Source organism: Delphinapterus leucas, chromosome 3 (genome assembly GCF_059928025.1).
Source record: "Delphinapterus leucas isolate spDelLeu-1000000601 "Yukka" chromosome 3, BTC_Dleu_Yukka2, whole genome shotgun sequence".
In the NCBI taxonomy this organism is placed as follows: Eukaryota; Metazoa; Chordata; class Mammalia; order Artiodactyla; family Monodontidae; genus Delphinapterus; species Delphinapterus leucas.
In genome coordinates, this window is record NC_143131.1 from 113,673,954 (window position 1) to 113,691,989 (window position 18,036).

Below are 18,036 nucleotides of genomic sequence, written 5' to 3' on the forward strand. Positions count from 1 at the left end.
AGCCTTCTTCATTCCCACTCCCAGGGTAGTTCCCATACTCCTCCTCGGCCTGGAAGAGCATTCAGGGCTGGCGCCCAGCTGAGGGCACCTTAGGATGACCACAGAGGCAGGCTGGGGTTCAAGTGGAGTGCTTAGTGGTGCTGACAGGGAGGCTGCACGAGACCTGGGACACCACAGGCGATACACCCATGGGCAACTGAGCGTGGAGGCCAGGCATCGATGAACCACTCTTAGGTTGGTCCAGCCCTCAGTCTGGGCACAGTTCCCATTCACTCACTCATTCATTCATCCAACCATTTATGGAGCATCTGCCATGTGCCAGGCAAGGCACTGGATTCTGGGGCAGCTGGTGTCGGGACGGGCTGGACCCCTGTCCTCTGAGTCCAGCCCAGCCTTGCAGCCTGGCCTAGCCCCAGTGCCTGTGCCTTGCAGACACTCGTCAGCGCCATGAGGCAGACAGCCTGCACCGTGGCCTCCGTGCTCGTCCTGCTCTTCGTCCTGATGTACGTCTTCGCTGTCCTGGGCTTCTGCCTATTTGGAGTTCCAGAGAGTGCTGACCTGAATAACTGGGGGAACCTGGCTCTGGCCTTCTTTACCCTCTTCAGCTTGGCCACGGTACCGTGTTTGGGAGCAGTGGTAGGGGCAGGGGACTTGAGAAGGGACTGGCAGCTGGTGTGGGCGTGTGGACATGCTGGGCCTCACTTGGGGGCCTTTCCCATGTTCAGACACTTAGCTGGTCTGGGGAAGCTGGGGGCTGGCCTCCTAGGACTAAGGATAGGCCAGTGCCCTGGCCACAAGATTATCTCTAATCTTGTGACTCCTTAGAGCATTCTTATTTGTCCCACAGGGGTGTAAAACTTTCAAAAAGTTTTCAAAAGACAATTCATTCAGATTAAGTTTAATTTAGAAGGGAAACCCATGTCACAGAGCCTTTTTGGGAACAGGCTGTCACAAAGCCACCCAGAAGAAGCCTGCAAAGCCCAAGTCTCAAAGTCTAGATTCTGTTGGACTCTGGAAAGATTGGGGTCTCTCCAAAGGAGGGCCTGGCAGAGAGGCATTGTCTTTTGGGGAGGGATGGAAGGCCTTTTGGAGGAGAGCCCTTAGGGCACCTTGATCAGCAGTGCCCCCACCCAGTGGTGCCATGCAGCTCCAGGCCAGCATGTATGCCCTGGAGTCAGAGGATTAGGGGCTGTCGCAGGGCTGATGTGGAAGGAAGCCGGCCTGCTCCTCGGTGGGGCTGGGGCTCCCCACGGTGGGTGAGAGGAGGCCTGCCGCTCTGGGCCTAGGTGCTGAGCATACCCTGCCTTGCCTGAGCAGGTCGATGGCTGGACAGACCTGCAGCAGCAGCTGGATGCCCGGAATTTTACTCTGAGCCGTTCATTCACCATCATCTTCATCTTGCTTGCCTCCTTCGTCTTCCTTAGCATGTTCGTGGGTGTGATGATCATTCACACTGAGGTGAGGTGGTGCTTGTAAGGATGGGGGAGTGGTAAGTGTGGCAGGTGGATGGGCCAAGCCTCAAGGGAGGACACTGAACTATCTCCCTCCTGAAGTGGAGGGGGGGTGACCAGGCTCTACCGCAGCCTGACTCTTTGCCCTGAGCCCTGCATTTTCCCTCCCTCATGATGCTGGCGTGCAGGGTAGGTGCTTAGGAAGTCACTGCAGCTACAGTTGGCAGCTTGAGCTGGGGGCTGGCCTGTGAGGGGATCCTCCTGCTGAGGGGCCTGAGCAGCAGTGGGAGACTGGGGAAGAAGGAAGACGGGAGTGGTGCGCACTGAGAGCCCATATCTTACCTCCATCCTCCCACCCTCTAGGACTCTGTCAAAAAGTTTGAGCGGGAGCTGATGCTAGAGAGACACATGACACTCATGGAAGAAAAGCATGTGATTTTGAAGCGGCAGCAGGAGGAGATCAGCAAGCTGATGCAGACGCAGGTAGGTGGTCTCCACGGGCCGGCGGACAAGCAGAGGGACAGTCAGGGCTGAAGGAATGGTCAGGAAGACGGGCCTTGGGGCCTGCGTGGAGGGCGGGTGGCCTTAGGCATTTGTGGCATTTGGTAAGTCAGCTACTCACCCCCCCCTGTACTTTGCAGAGTCAGACGTTATTCTCTGTATTTTTATGTTTCTCTGGACCTCTTCAAGTGTTGAGTGTTGTGGTTATCGTATTTCCCTCCTTCATGGGCAAAACTCCATTGCTGGGCCCTTTGCCTGGAGCACTCTTGCTCCTGAGGACTCGCTGGGTGCCAAGCAGGCTTTGTCCCCGTCCGCTGAGCGGGCGAGGCCGTGGAGGCCCTGACAGGTGTTACTAACCTCAGTTTTTCTAAACTGGATCAAGAGTGAGCACAGTGGGCTGGAGATTTTCCCTCAAGCATGATGCAACTGTGAGGGGCTGGAGGAGAGTCCTCTCTTTTCGGCCGAAGTGCTCTGAGCTGCCGGGGTGCTCGGCCGGGTCGTGAACAGCATGCTGCCCCTTTCTCGGCCAAGTGGCTGGTGCCTTCCTCCTCAGCCTCCTCTCTGAGGTGGAGATGCCCGCCTGTCTCGGTATGCCCAAGGTTCGTCCAGAACAGGGTGAAATGCTGAGCCACGCTCAGGCTCTCACCGATTCCTTCCCGTGTCACCTGTCCTCATGTCAGGGATGGTGGCTCACCAGGTGACCTCAGTCAGGGGGGTCCAGGCCCAGAAGGGGTTGGGGTGAACTGTGATTGGACTCAGGATTCATCCTGGGGCCAGGGTCAGGCCTCTGCCTGGGCCCCACGTGGAGGGTCCCCAGGTCTCTGTGCAGCCCGGTCACTACCTCCTCATCCTTGCTCTCTTTATGCTTCCCTCTCTAGAAGAATGTTGACGACAAAAGTTTCACTGAGCTGGTGGAGAAGTTTAAGAAGACCCTGCGGCACACTGACCCCATGGTCTTGGATGATTTTGGCACTAGCCTACCCTTCATTGATGTCTACTTGTCCACGCTGGACAACCAGGATGCTACCATCTACAAGTCAGTCCCAGCCCCGCTGACCCGGCCCCAGGCCCAGGGGGGCAATGGCTGATGTGCAGGGCGGGTAGGGCGAGGCCCTTCCTGGCGGTGTGCAGGGGCTGGGCTGCTGTGCGGATGGGCCTGTGGCTGGGGGAGACTCCACCCACTGGCCTCCCCAGCCCACCCTGACCTGTTTTTAAATACTGGCTCCTCTGACTCTCCAAGACCCTCCTCACCAAGCACTTTTCAGAGGGCCGAGAGAACGCTGCTGGCTGGCAAGTCAGAAGCTGAAGCCCCTGGCTTGGTGCTGTGTGACTCTGGCAAAGTCTTTGTCCCTTTCCTACCCGGCACAGGATGGGTTGACTATGGAAGCAATGTGTGTGAAGCTCTGAGCTTGGCCTGGCCCAGGGCTGTGCTCAGTGTGAGTTAGCTGGGGTCCTTCTGGCCGTTACTTGCAGGAAGGGGAGGTGCACGATTAGCCTGGTTTCTCAACAAAAGCTGCCTTGAGGGCTTCGCAGACAGGAGGAACTAAAAGGAGGGGATCTAGGAATGACCAGTGTTGGCCCAGGCGTGGACCAGGCAGCGTCTGGGCACCTCCACGGGCTCACCTCGCTCCGAGCCCAGGAGTCTGTTGCCTCCCACCTGACACATGTGGTGAAATGACTTTACTCCTGGGGCCACAGGTAGAGTGGCACAGCCGGGCTCCCAGCCCAGCCCCATGTGGCTCTGAAGCCCTTGCTCTTCCGTGACCCCACATCTACCAGGAGTGGTGAACGTGCGGGTGCGAGAGTGCCGTGGGCAGGGCCAGGGCGGCATGGAGCCCACTCGTGAGCTCAGGCCTCCTCTCCTCCTCCACTTCCAGGCTTCAGGAGCTGTACTACGAGATCGTGCACGTGCTGAGCCTGATGCTTGAAGACTTGCCCCAGAAGAAGCAGTCCCAGTCCTTGGAGAAGGTCGAGAAGTAGTGGATGTGGGCACCCAGGCACCGAGGGCCTCGCAGGCTGTGACACCCTGTCCCGCCAACTAAACACAGGTTTTCTGAGTTGGCCTCTTCACGGTTGCTGTGATCATGGCATTTCTCCACCTTTGGGAATTGGGCCTGAGTAGATGCCCATGAAGTCTGATTCCTCCCTCACATGACACAGCCAGACCTTGGGAGTAGGGAGTGGGGAGAGGGAGGCTCAAGGCCCACTCTGACCAGAAGACACACCTAGGGTCCACACTGGCTCTCTCCTCCTTTGACCCCAGCATCAAGGACCCACCGGGTTCCTGGGAAAGCCACCTGAGGACCCCGGACCGAGAAGGGCTTCCAGCCGCCCCATAAGAGTGCGTGGCTCCTTTGAGCTGGTGTGGCCCTACTGATCCTGGAAGCTCTGCTGCCCTCATCTTTGTGTGTGTGCCCACACCTGGCAGAGCTACAGCTCTCTCTGTGCACCCAGAGCCCTGGAGGCCCCTCTTTGGGGTTCTACTCTGCTTCTCCCTGGCTCACAGTGATGGTGGTGCCCCAGGGGTGCAGCCGTGACTGGAAGGATACTGTTGTGTGGTGTGCAGCTCAGGGGGGCACCTCATGCAGGGGCCAGAGGAGTGGCAGCATCGGGCGCTTTGGGCTGCTCCCTCCCCTTAAGTTAGTTAGAACTCTTTACTCGAAAGGTGGCATTTTCTGTGTCATCCCTGGCTAAATGACTGCCACAGTTGGCAAGGTCCTGGCACCACCCCGGTCCAGCCATCATGGAGCCATCTGAAGGCCCAGGTGGGGCAGGGTGGCTGGCACCCCTTGCTCCCAACTGGCCAGACCAGAGGCCCGGCAGTGCCCCCTCTGCTCCCATTTCTGGGGAGTGTTCTTGAGGCCTGTCACCTTGGCGGTGCCCTATTCTTAGAGGAGAAATGAGTTCTGGGTTGAGCTGTGGGTGGGAAGCCAGCATCTGTAGCTGGGTGCCCAGGCCCACCCTGGGGAGTCAGGTCAGTAGAAAACATGTAGAATTGAGAATGGCTGGACAAGGGTCCCATGCGGGGCCCGTGGGCTCCAGGCCTGGATGACGGCACCCCTGAAGCCAGAGGACAAGGGCTGGTGGAAGCCTTTACTTGTGGTTTCATTCACCCGACTACTATTTACTGAGCTGTGCAGGGTGCTGGGGGTTCTGTGACGAGAAAGCCACAGTCTCGTCCTGGCCCTCTTGGTGCCCACGGTTATCTAGGGGAGACAGTCATCCGGCCAGAACGGATGAGAGAAAAGTTCCCTGAGGAAGTGACAATAATTGTTTGAATGCAGAGAGCATGTGTCTTCTAAGATACTCAGATCATTTCCATTTGCAAATGATCGCACTCAGGACCAAACTGAGAACTGTGTGAAAAGGTGCCAAGAAGGATCGCTCTGGAGCGTGAGACCCATCGCCGTGCAGTGGGGGAGCCCTGTGAGGGCAGGGCGTCTGGCCTCGCTCCTTCCTCGGGTGGAGAGAACTTCGTGCCAGTGCCCTGGGAGGTGGCCCTGAAGTAAGCGGGGTGTGCACCCAGTACCTAACTGTGAAGGGGGCGACTCTTGGCTGGGGGCTTCCGGGGGGGCTCTGGTGGGTGCAGCCCAGTCAGCCCAGGATACAGGCCTCAGGCAGTGGCTCCGATTCAGGGCTGGGATAAAGCAGACGTTGCCAACTGCCCACACTGGATGTTTCAGTGTTGCATGGGGGAATGTGGAAACATCTCCGCCTGCTGTCACTAGGAATCGTGGGAGTTGCCCTAGGCCTCTGGGAGTGAACAAAAGATATAAAAACTTCTGCAGGGAGGCAAGTTAGTGAGTACCATGGTTTTAGAGTCAGGAAACTTGGATTCCTTAATCAGGTGACCTCGGGCAAGGTGTCTGGTCTTTTGAAACCTCAGCTATTTCCTCTGAGAAATAGGCTGATAAAACTGATAAAACTGTTCAGCTATAAAGATCAAATAAAATACATGTGACAGTGTAAAAAAAAAAAGAGACACAGTCAACTATGGTTCGTGCTTCCTGGCTGTCAGATGTGCCTCTGCTGTGAGGCCAGCTGCCGTGGGCTTTCCTGATCAGGGGCTGAGAGGGACTGGGCCAATGACGAGGTGGCTGGGGCAGGGGGGTGGGAGTGGTGAAAGCATGGAGCTGAGAGCAGGAAGCAGAGATCAGGAACCTGGGGGTGGGTGGGGGAGAATGCGTGTCCAGGTGGAGCTGGTACGGGGTGGCCGGTTGCACCAGCAGGGCCCGGTCCCAGCAGGGAAGCCCAGGCACAGGCTGTGGGGCTGTGGTGTGGGAGGGCAAGCTTCCTTTAAGGGCACAAGCAGAAGGCTTTCCCAGAGCAGGGAGCTGGGAGAGGGTGATGTGCAGAGGGCTGGCTCAGCACTGCTGGCAGAACAAGTCACTGGATATTTGGTGTAAAGTCCCAGAGCAGCATTTCTGTTTGGCTCTCTTTGCCTGCAGAGCAAACACTGGCAGATTGGAATTCCCACTTGGGCTCTCACCAACTCAAACAGGCTTGGCCAAGGCTTTCAATTGATTTGCTTGGGGCAGAAGTGGCTCTGCTTGCCCAGGCCTGGCTGTGGAAAGCAGGACCCTCCTCCTCCTCCTTCCCCCAGCGTCAGGATCCAGCAGAGCTGTCCCCAAATGGCTCGCCCATCTCCATCCTGCCAGCTGGGTAGTTTGGGGCTGCAGTGGGATACCCGGGACCTGGGTCTGAGTCTTCTGGTCACACCCAGGCCCTCCCCCAGCTCTTGTAAGAAGGGTATGGAATCCAAGGCTAGAGGTGTTTGGAAGGTGGCTGGATTTTGGGGTTTTTTTTAAACTGCTTGTTGATTCCACCAGCAGGAAGCAGTCTCTATAATATGGAAATCCAGGCAGGACTGAGACTATAAGTGCTCCTCTTCAGTCCAACAGCCCCTAAAAATCCAATACTGAGATGCTGGAAACTGCACATCTTGATGTTTTCCCCAAATGTGGGTGAGACAGGACACCTTGTAAAATGAACTGCCCTTCCCCAGGTCAGGAGAAGACGGCTCTGAATTCCTAACTAGGCTACTCAGAGAGGAGAGGTAATTGTTGCTGATTCTAGTCACAGGGGTTGGGAAATTAGGAGAAAGGAGCTCAGTGTGATGTGGTGAGAGTTACCAACACACGAGCACCCTACTCTTCCCCACACTCTGCACCAAGAATTTCGTCTGCTTGGTCAGCCACGTGCCGCACCTTCCCCAAGTTCTAGCTCTGATTTCACTTAAGGCTTGGTGTGATGCAGCCCTAGGGGGACGGGGGAGGCAGGGCTGGAGAGCTGGAAGGAAAGGGGAGCATCTGTGCTTTCTCGGTTGGCTCCTGGCTTCTCCTTCACTGTGGAGAAGCAGGGTAATGGGCAAGGCTCATCGGACCTACACGATAGGAGCCAGGACATGGAGGAGGAAGGAAGTAAAAGCCAAGGCTGGGAGTCAGAGACTTTGGACAGAGGCTCCGACCCAGCTGGAGGGTGAGAATGGAAAGGGGACAAATGGAGACAGCAAGTATCCTTGTAGGGTGACAGCTGGATCCCCACTGATGTTCCTTGAGAGAGGCAAATAATGATGGAAATTATTTAGGGATGATTTTTGGTTGCTGAACTGTGTCTTTATTTATTTGTTTTTATTTTTAAAAATTAATTAATTTATTTGTGGCTGCGTTGGGTCTTTGTTGCTGCGTAAGGGCTCTCTCTAGTTGCGGCGAGCGGATGCTAATCTTCATTGTGGTGCACGGGCTTCTCATTGCAGTGGCTCCTCTTGTTGCGGAGCACAGGCTCTAGGCACTCGGGCTTCAGTTGTTGTGGCACACGGGCTCAGTAGTTGTGGCGCACGGGCTTAGTTGCTCCGCGGCATGTGGGATCTTCCCAGACCAGGGCTCGAACCCGTATCCCCTGCGTTGGCAGACGGATTCTTAACCACTGCGCCACCAGGGAAGCCCTGAACTGTGTCTTTTAAAAATGGAGCCCTATGAAGAGATTCAACCACTTGGGGTCTGCATCATGTTTGGGTGACGTAAAGGTGGCGGTGTGTAATAAGGACCTCTTAGGCTAAAATTGGGATATGTTTAGAGGGCTTTACGAACCACTGACTGAGCTCCCAGCTGTGATCTGAGGCCTCTAGGTGAAGTACCCCTGAGGGTGGTGGCACCAAATTTGACTGGCATTTTGCAAAATGAAACTGAGGTCTCAAAAGGAAGTGTGGAAGAGGCCATAGGGGGATGAAGAGTCTGCTCTAAAACTCTGAGGAAACTGGAGGTTGACCCCAACTTTTGTAAACTGGTGATGGGGCAATGACCTTTCACAGCAGAGGCACCCCACTGCCCAGAGCTCAGTGTCCTGAGAGCACAGCTGCCCCTTGACTCCCTTCTTCCCCACTGGGGCCTTGATGCCTGGGATTGGGGCATGAGATGAAAAGACTCTTCAAAACATGCTGCTGGGCCAGCGAAGGAGGAGTCCAAGCAGAGGTCAGGCCGAGGCTCCAAAGGTATGGCCTGTTCTCTTTGGCTGTGGAAAATACCACCTTCTGTTTTATCAGTAGTTCTGTTTAAGACACTTTGACATACATGATTTGAATCTCATAACAACACTTAGGTACTTTCATTATCCCCATTAAACAGGTGGCAAAACTGAGGTTCGAAGAGGCAATTAACCTACCCAAGGCTGTATAACTAAGGGGGGAGAACCAAGCGTGTCTGACTCTAACTGCGCTGCTATAATATGGTGCAACGTCCTCTAGGGAATTGTTATCCTCATCTTATAGGTGGGCAAGCAGCGCCCAGAGACTGTTACTTGGCAAGATCATCACTGGAGGGCAGAGTTAGTATCTGAACGCAGACCACACGTGTCCCCCTCTGCTCTACTGTCTCACAGCAACCTTGTTTTTTCTTATCAAAGCTATTTTTTGAACCTTAAGAATCAAGCCCTAATTCCCTCCTGAGCAGGGCCTGCCTCTGGGAGGAGGGAAGGTGGTCTCTCAAACGGGTCTCATTTAGCCAGTTTCCTGGCACCTTCTTGCTGCCTGGTGGAAGCTCTGAAGTCTGCTGGTCCAGCGGCTCCTGGCTCGGGAGCCCTGGGAGCTCCAGAGATGGAAAGGGCAGCAGGAAGCAATCAGTGTGTGGCACCTAATCAGGAAATTATAGCTTGGGCAGAAGAGGGGTTTGGCTTAGAAGTCACCCTTCCCTGGGTTTCAGTCAAGCAGGCCCACAGGCAGGCTTGGCCAGCCGATGGGATGTGCTGAGCAGGCGTGAGCTCAGCAGGCAGGATAAGCCAGCCTCGTCATTGCTGCCCAGGAGGCTGGCTTCCTAGGTGGGGATGATGTATTCCAACCTTTCTGGCCCCCTGCCTGCTGCTGTACCCACTGATACCTCATCAGCAAGGGGAGAAGCTGTGGGCATCAGAGGGGGTACTTTGGGAGGTTCTTGACCTGAGTCGGTGACTTTTTACCTGATTCTTGAATAAGCAAGTGGAAAAGGTGTGAAAGAAGTGTCAGGTGGAAAAAGCCAGGTGCAGAACTGTACATACGTGACACCATTTGTATTTAAAAAAAAAAGAAAGTGAGAAATAAATAAAACCACACACACAGTGGCAGTGAGATACTCTTTCAGGTGGCAAGGATGATAGACGAAACCTAGTATTGGCCAGGGTATGGAGGTGGCACCCCTGTTCACTTTGGCAGTGCAGATAGGTGTGGCTTTTTCAGAAGGCAATGTGGTTTAGATTTTATGCATGTGTTCCTATGGCCCAACAGTTCTGCTTATGAAATTATCCTGAAGAGCCAAATGACAAATGCACAGAGATGCAGGGATAAGGATGTTTACTGTGGCCTGTTGTGATAGAAACACAGCAAAAGAAATCAAGGAATTACTTAATGCCCATTGGTGAGCCGACTGGTTGAATTAGTATGAGTCCGTACATGTGGCCCCTAAAATAGTGATGTGTTGATAAGAATAGATGTTCTTGATATTATATGATTGAAAAAGTGGCTTCTAAAGTAGCATGTGATCTGACGTCCTTTATGTAACACTGAGTGAGTGAGTGTCTGTAGCATATGTGTACATGCACGTGTGTGTGCTGAGCGATGTCTGGAAGGATAATCATATTAGTAGTGGTTTGGTGGTCTTGACTTTGTCCTCACACTTTTCTGAACTTTTTGAATTTTAAGAATCAATATGTATTTTACAATCAGGAGAAACAATACAATTTTCATCTTGAAAAAAAATGCTGGGAATTCCCTGGCGGGTCAGTGGTTAGAACTCTGCGCTTTCACTACCGGGGCCCGCATTTGATCCCTGGTCGGGAACTAAGATCCTGCATGCTACACGGTGTGGCCAAAAAAAAAAAAAAAAAGTTAAGCAGTGTGCGTGGGCGTGTGTGCATGTGCGTGTGTGTGCATGCACAGCTGTGCCTGTGGTAGGTGGAAGGGCATTCCAGGCAGAAGGAACCACAGGCACAAAAGAAAGAGGGTGGGAGCTGCAAAGCTGGTGTGGCCACAGCCTGCAGTATGGGCGAGGTGGTGGGGAGATTGGGGAAGTACATTGAGTATGATCCTGAGTACCGCAGCTTGGCAATTTGGAAGCAGGGCAGTGACCTGGCCAGATTTGATTCTTGCTTCCTCTCTGAGAATGACCTGCTCCCCCTCACCTGGCATTTAAGACTTCTCTATTCTGTCTCCCCCTTCCTCTCCCCATAGCTTCCAGGGCTCCCCTTTTCCCAGCTCATTCTCACCTCCACTCCTGCATACCCATTCCCATCTGCCTGTCCTTCAAGACTCAGCATTAGGCCCCCTCTAACAGGAAGCCTTCCCAGATTCCTCAGGTTAGCCTTGATATCTCCTTTTTCATACTCTCACCCTTGAACTTTCATAACTGACCTTAAATCAGACCATAATTCTTCTAGAACCAGGACGAGGGCCGTGGACTGAGAGGTTATGCTGTAATACCTGGATGCCAGTGATGGATAGACTGACATCTGCCAGCATTAGAGTCCTGATGGGGGAGGGAGAGAGCAGGCAGCAGAGGCCCAGGAGTTATTTTGAGCCTATCATGTCACAGGCACAGTGCCAAACATTGCACATAGCTTTTCACATTTATCCCCATTGTACAGATGAGGAAACTGAGGCTTAGAGAGGTTATGTGGCAGTAAGTGGTACGGCTCTGAGTAGAACCCAGGCTCTGTCTTAACTCTAGAGCCCACACTCTTAACCTCTGTGACCTACTTGTCTCTGGTTCTCATCCCCCCAGAGGTTGGCAGGGCTGGGCCTGTTGTGGGGCCTTCTTGTGCCTTGCTGCCCCAGACCCAGTGGAAATGGATTTCAGGGTGGGAGGGTGATGCCATCTCACTCAAGTGGTAGCTCCTGACCCAGTGGAGGATCTGGGGCAGTGCAGCATCCCTGCTGAGGCCTTGGGAGTGCCACTGTCCCCAGTGACATAAAGCGAGATATTTCCCTGTGGGCCAGCTGGCAGGGGCATTGTGGGGGAATCTGGAGGGGAGGAGGCTGGGCATGTTGACCAAGGAAGAGCTTTCCCACTCAGAGATTCTCCAGTAGCAGGAGGTCAGTGAGATGATAAAGGACAATTTTGTGCCTCTGAAGCAACAGCACACCTGAAAGCCTTACATACTGTTTGCGTCCATGTTCTCTTCAAACCCTGACAGCAACCCCCAAGAGGCAAGCAGGCAGACCCAGTGCCCACTGACAGAAGAGGAAACTTGGGCTCCGGGAAGGGACAGCCAGGCCCCGGGGAGGAGCCCAGCCCAGGGGCTAGAATCCAGAGGAGCCCTAGCCTCTCCCGGGCACCTCCCCCAGCCTAGGCTCAGTGGGTATCCTTGCCTCGATGGGCTGGGCCAGTCTCTGTGAGCCTGGGGGGCTGCCCGGGGGTGGCCTCAGTGGAGACTGAGGAAGAAGCAAGAAGCTTTGGAGGCGTGGGCACCAAGCTCAGGAGAAGCCATGAACTGTGTGTGCCTGTACTCAGGACCAGCTTCCGAGACTCAGCAGGAGTGCTAGTTTGGGAGATGGAGGGAGGGTCCTTGGCCATACTGTCTTGTGTGAGTGTGTGTGTGTGTGTGTGTGTGTGTGTGTGTGTGTGTGTGTGTGTTTTGTCCAAATATAGCCTTTATTAGATCATGTCTACTCAGAGGAAGAGAGGTGTGTGCATGAAAAGGCTGGAGTAAGGGTGGGGATCAGCATCCATTCCAGTGTGTCCGGGAAAGTTCCCAGTGAGGCCACAGCGGGAACGGTTTGGGGAAACCCTTGCTGGCCCCGCCACCACCTGGCAAACGGCAAAGTGGCCGGCTGCTTTGTGGCTGCAGTGTCTTGGAGGGTTTGCCAAGCACTTTCTGTGAAGTCACTGGGGCGTTAAGCCCTTTGTTCAATTAAATGGGTTAATGTGCTTTGTCTGATTCTGATGAATACTAATAATATAATGTGATAATGGCGGTAATGGTGCTATCACACGTGCCGCACTGTCCCAGGCACAGAGGGAGGTGCAGCTCACATTCCCGCACACTCAGGCCTCATTTTCCACTCATAAAACCCCATTCTTCAAAGCTTTTCCAGCCCAACTCCCTATATCCATTTTCGGGACAAATTACCAACACTTAAAAAAAATTGGTCCATTTTGCGTAAAAGCCAAGTCCAAATTACTGTTACTTTCCCCTCTATGTTTTGAAATTTCAAAAAGAGAAGGGTGGGAGCTGAGGGGGACACAGGGGATGGAGAGAGGAGGCAGAAAGGGAAAGAGGGAGAAGACTGTATGAACAGGGAAGGAAAAATCAAGCTTTCTTGTTTCAGTAAAAACTTATTTCTGGAATGATGTTTCAGTTTACTCAGGCAGAAAAATCAGAAATGGTGTGCTTATTAAACAGGCTAAGTAAGCATGACTATTTTTAGTAGTGCAGTAAAACCTTGGTAATTTGGACCTCTTTAATAAAGATTCCATGATCACGCTGGCTGGCAGGCACACACAGTGTGTGTGTGTGCGCGTGTGGGTGCACGTGTGTGTGCGAAAGCAAGGTAAGAGTGTAAATAGGTTGCTGAGCTGGAGGATTAGGAGGGCGGGGCTGGGGGATGCAGCGAGGGGACAAAGGGGGCAGGGATGGGCACCCTTACTGCTTACGAGAGCCGTTTTTAAACTGAGTTCTCTCTGCTTTGCAATATACAAGAGCATTACAAATTCTTCTTCTCTCTGAACACTCCTCTTGGCACCTACTAATTTGGCATCTGTTTAAAGAAGAAAGTATTTGAAAACAAAAATTTCACTTCTATAAAAATCTGTAAAGGTTTACTTGACACCACCTGTCACACTGGCCTGCCCCCAGCACGAGGCTGAATCCTGGGGGTTGACACATCATCCCAGGGAGGTGATGAATGACCCCTCTGGGGTGAGGACAGGGACCTGTAGGCAGAAGGCCACTCCCTGTCCTGCAGATCACAGTTCTTTGCATTTTTAAAATAATATTTGATGTTTCTTTCCATCATGACAAAAGTAATACATGCTTAGTGCAAAAAACTTGGAAAGGAAAAATGAAAAAAAAAATCCCTTATTTCCCACCACCCAGAGGTAGCTGGTGTTAACACTTTGTTAACACATCCAGAAATTTCTCTGTACATGTGTAAAAATAAAAATGGTACCGTGCTTATATAATGTTCTGTAGCTTGCCTTGTTTAGTGTTTTGACAAAGAAACTCAGTTTTTAAAAAAAGGCAATGGCAAACCTATTTAATTTTATGCTGAACTTATAGAGAAGTCATCGGCCCCATTTACTTTCCCTTGGCCATATAGTAGACACTCAGTAGGGGACGTGTCCTTAATGGGGTCCCACTGCTATGCTGCACAGAGGGATGGAGGATGGGGTGAGGGCCACAAGGGGGTTCAGCTGTAACTGGGGCCTCAAAGGGTACCAGTTGAAGAGGGCGGCAAGGAAAGGTTTTCCAGCAAGCACCACCCCAGCTCTGGTAGTGGGTTCAGCCCCCAGGAGTCCTGGGCACCAGTCTGTGAATGCCTCGCTGGATAAGGTAGAGGCATAGACACAGATATACATTTTTTTTTAAGTGTGATAAAATGCACATAACATGAAATTTACCATTTTAACCTTTTTTAAAGTGCACAGTTCAGTGACATTAAGCACATGCAACCATCACCACCATCCATCTCCAGGACTCCTTCATCTTGTAAAATTGAAGCTCTGTACCCATTAAACACTAGCTCCCCATCCCCCTCTCCTCCCTTCCCCTGGCAACCACCATCCTACTTTCTCTCTGTATGAGTTTGCCTATTCCAGGTACCTCATATAAGTGCAATCATACAATGTTTGTTCTTTTGTGTCTGGCCAATTTCATGTAGCATAATGTCTTCAAGGTTCATCCATGTAGTAGGGTCTGTCAGAATTTCCTTCTGTTTCAAGGCTGAATGTACATAACCACATTTTGTTTATTCATCTGTTGATGGGCATGGGTTGCTCCTACCTTTAGGCTATTGTCAATGATGCTGCTATGAACATGGGTGTACAAATATGTGTTTGAGTCCCTGCTTTTGTTTCTTTTCGGTATGTACCCAGAAGTGGAATTTCTGGATAATACAATAATTCTGTTTATTTTTTTTTAGGGAATCACCATACTGTTTTCCGCAGCGGCACCATTTTACATTCCTACCAGCAATGCACAAGGGTTCTAATTTCTCCACATCCTTACCAACACTTGTTATTTTCTGCTTTTTTGGTAAGAGCCGTCGTAATGGATGTGTAGCGGTATCTCATTGTGGTTTTGACTTGCATTTCCCTAACGACTAGTGATGTTGAGCATCTTTTCGTGTGTTTATTGGCCATTTGTCTTCTTTGGGGAAATGTCTGTTCAAAGTCCTTTGCCCATTTTTGAATTTTTGTTGTTGTTGTTCAGATACACTTTTAAAAGCAGCGCCAGGAGCTGCCAGTGCTGAGAGGGGGGAGGGAGGGAGTGAGAGGAGGAGGGAAAGAAGCAAGAGAAGAGAGACAGGGGCAGCGAGAGGGAGGAAGGCCAGGGTATGTCTTGTGGAGTGAGGTATAAAGGGAGGCAGCCCTTCACTTCATTTATTCAGCAGATCGTTACTGAGCACCGACTGTGTGCAGACACTCTCCACACATTGCTGTCCACACCTGTTTGCTGCTCCATCCTGGCTCTCAGGAGCTGCAGTGACCCTGCCTGCGGGAGGCCGTGCCCACAGAAGTTAAGCCACAGGCTCTGCCTGCAGTCAGACAGGCTGGGATCCAAGGCTCTAAAGCTGCGTGCCTTTGGACAGGTCACATGACACCCCCAGCCTTAGCTTCCTCATCTAGAAAACACGTACAGTGCACAGCAGGGGAAGGCGCATAGTGAGGCGTGTGGCCACGTGACCCGATCACCCAGAGACGCTTTCATCCATCCTGCCCTCTGCCTCCACCCTGCTCCAAATGCAGCTTCCTGCACCCTGACCTGCTCCTCGGCAGCGTCCTGATTCACGGGATCACAGGCTCCCCAACCTGGCTGAGCGCTGGCACTGTGTCTCCTGGGTGCTCTGCAGCCTCTCGATCAGTGGGCGCCGGCTCTGGGTTACACAGCCAGCTGGGAGGCAAGGCCCAGGGCCCTGCGAAGGCAACACAGGAGTGTGAAGACTGGGGTTCCCGTGGGGAGAGGGGCAAGGAGGCAGATTGGCAAGGGCTGAGAGAAAGCCTGGGAGGCAGATTGGAAGCGCCCATCTAGGAAACGAGAAGCTCGTAACACTGAACAAGACAGGAGTTTGGATTTCATGGTTGATATTCCAGGGCCCTGCCTTCACCAGGAAGCTTCTCTGTGTCCCCGCCTGCCCACCTCATTCTGCTGCCCACACCGAGGGCTTCCTCAGTCCCAGCTGTCACCTGTGTCCTCCGCTCCTCTCCCACCTAGCCAAATGAGTTTGGCAAAGGCAAATCCCGGGGCCTGGGGTCTTTTTCCTCTCTCCCAGAGCACAGCTGAGTCCAGCCTCTGGACACGAATTACAATTATCTCCCCCGCCACCCCCACTCCCTAGCCCAACACTAATGTGATTCCCATCAGGAGAGTTACAGGGGGCCCAAGTCTAGGATGGTTCCAGGGCTGGGATGGAGTGGGGAAGGTAAGGCAGGTGGGGAAATCAGCAGGACTGTCAATCATGACTCACATTCATGGCACCCAGCAAAGCTGGAGGGAAATCCAAGGTGGGCCCCAAATGACATTTTCAGAAATGACCTGTTGAGAATCTTAAGAGATGCCCTATTAATGTGGAAAGTGGGGGACAGGGCCCTCAGGAGGAGAGGCAGGACATCTCACTTTAATAATAATAACATTAACAGTAACAATTCCAACATCAATAACAATTTATTGAGCACTTACTATATGCCAGCACTTTATGTGCGTTATCTCATTTAATCCTTTAGACAGCTGTGTGAAGTGATTGTCGTCATTCCCTTTTACTGAAGAACAGGCCCAGAGACCTTAGTGAAGCCTCTTGTCCAGGGCAACTCAGGGGGAGTGCCAGAACTCAAACTCTCGCTCTCAAAGACCACAGCAAAAGTTCCTGTGGATGCCAGAGCCAAGTAACTGGCCCAGGAGATGGGGAGGTCCCTGGGCAGAAAACCACCCTCACTCTCATTTCCCAGACTGGCCCTCTTGGTGACTGAGGTCCCACTGCTATTTCCTGGGGCAGCAGCAGGCTGAGGCATGTGGAGCTGAAGGGCCACCCAGAGCCACCTCTAGGGCTTGGACTCCCCAGGCCATTGCCCCGCTGCGAGGCAGCTTTTCCAGCTGTGATTTCCCCCTCCCCCTCCAGGTGACTCTGGTGGCCCAGAGGGAGGGCCATAAAGCTAGGGGAGGTGACTTGGCTCCTCTCCCTCAATGACCAGGCACTACAGGGGTTGCACACAGTGGCTCACCCCATCCTCCTTTGGTGCCCACAGTGCCTGCAAACCAGTGCTGGGCACCAGCCTCTTGCCCTCTTGTCCCTAATTCACGGCCCCTCTAAATCTGCAGCGGCCCTTTGGGGGTCACTTTGTCAGTACCAAGTAAGAACAAATCTGCTTTTCTATTTCCTGCAGGCCAGTCCTGTGTGGCCAGCAGAAATTATGATCTCTTCAAGGTCAGACACCCTCCCCTGCCATGTTGCCCACGATGCTTGGCATGGGGCAGCCCAGTGCGGAAGGTAGAGAGTGACTGGGTTTGAATCCATTCCATCACTTCCTGCTGTGTGGCTTCTTTAAGCCTCAGGGGCCTCATCAGGGAAAGGGGATAAGGAGGATCATCTCATAGGGCTGCGGTGCAGGTAAAAGGGGCTCATCTATGAGAAGCGTGCACTTAGCAGAGGGCCCTGGACACTGAATGGGCTCAGTATATGATACCGCTTGCCACTGAAGACGGAGATGGCGCCACCTCCTCCCGAACAGCCTTGCCTGGCTATCCTGTTTGAAGCAGGACTTTCATTTTTTCTTACTCACAGCACCATGTTTTCTCCAAAAGCACTCAGCCCAGTTTGTAATTATACGTGTTTGTTTACTTGTCCATGAGAGCAGGGACTGTGTCTGTTTCCCACTTCTCCATCCCCAGCACCAAGGGCAGAAGCACAGTAAATGAAGCCTCCCCAGTCTTCTTCAGGCAGAGCAGGACTAGGACCTTCTGCCTCTTCTCAGAGGACTTGCCTTTCAGAACCCCGTGTGTTCCTCATCCCCCCTCCACAGATGACCCTGCAGCTGGTGTAGCTGGGGAGGGCTGGGTACTATCTGCAGGCACAGAATAGATGGGGGGGCCCAAGGCTGGGTCCTGCACTCGCCTTGGTGGCCGTGGGCCTTGATGGATGATGGGGTCATTCTGGACTGCTTCTGCCTTTCCTCCTGGCTGCAGCTGTTCGGCCTGTGGCCCCACCTCCACACTAAGTCTCTACCAGAGCTCTTCTTCGGCCCTCCTCTCACCTGAGACGGGGCCTGACTTTCAGAGAGGCCTCTCTGCCTCCCTCTTCTCTCCAGTCCCACCTCCTTCTAGGTCTCCCCTGCCTCCTGCTCTCAGCTGAGACCAGGGCCCCCTGGCCTTGGCAGATGTGTGAGGCTGGGGGAGGCACTCTGAGTCC

General features: G+C 53.1%; 1 protein-coding gene across 1 annotated transcript in view; it reads left to right on the forward strand.

The window, feature by feature from the left end:
- Nucleotides 1-6,053, forward strand: part of CATSPER3 (cation channel sperm associated 3) — a 44,290-nt gene extending 38,237 nt beyond the window's left edge. The window contains exons 4-8 of the mRNA XM_022588845.3: nucleotides 433-615; nucleotides 1,318-1,458; nucleotides 1,815-1,934; nucleotides 2,831-2,988; nucleotides 3,830-6,053. Of these exons, the coding sequence (XP_022444553.1) occupies nucleotides 433-615; nucleotides 1,318-1,458; nucleotides 1,815-1,934; nucleotides 2,831-2,988; nucleotides 3,830-3,932 (705 nt within the window). The 3' untranslated portion in view covers nucleotides 3,933-6,053. The remainder of the gene's footprint in view (nucleotides 1-432; nucleotides 616-1,317; nucleotides 1,459-1,814; nucleotides 1,935-2,830; nucleotides 2,989-3,829) is intronic.
- The last annotated feature ends 11,983 nt before the right edge of the window (nucleotides 6,054-18,036 follow it).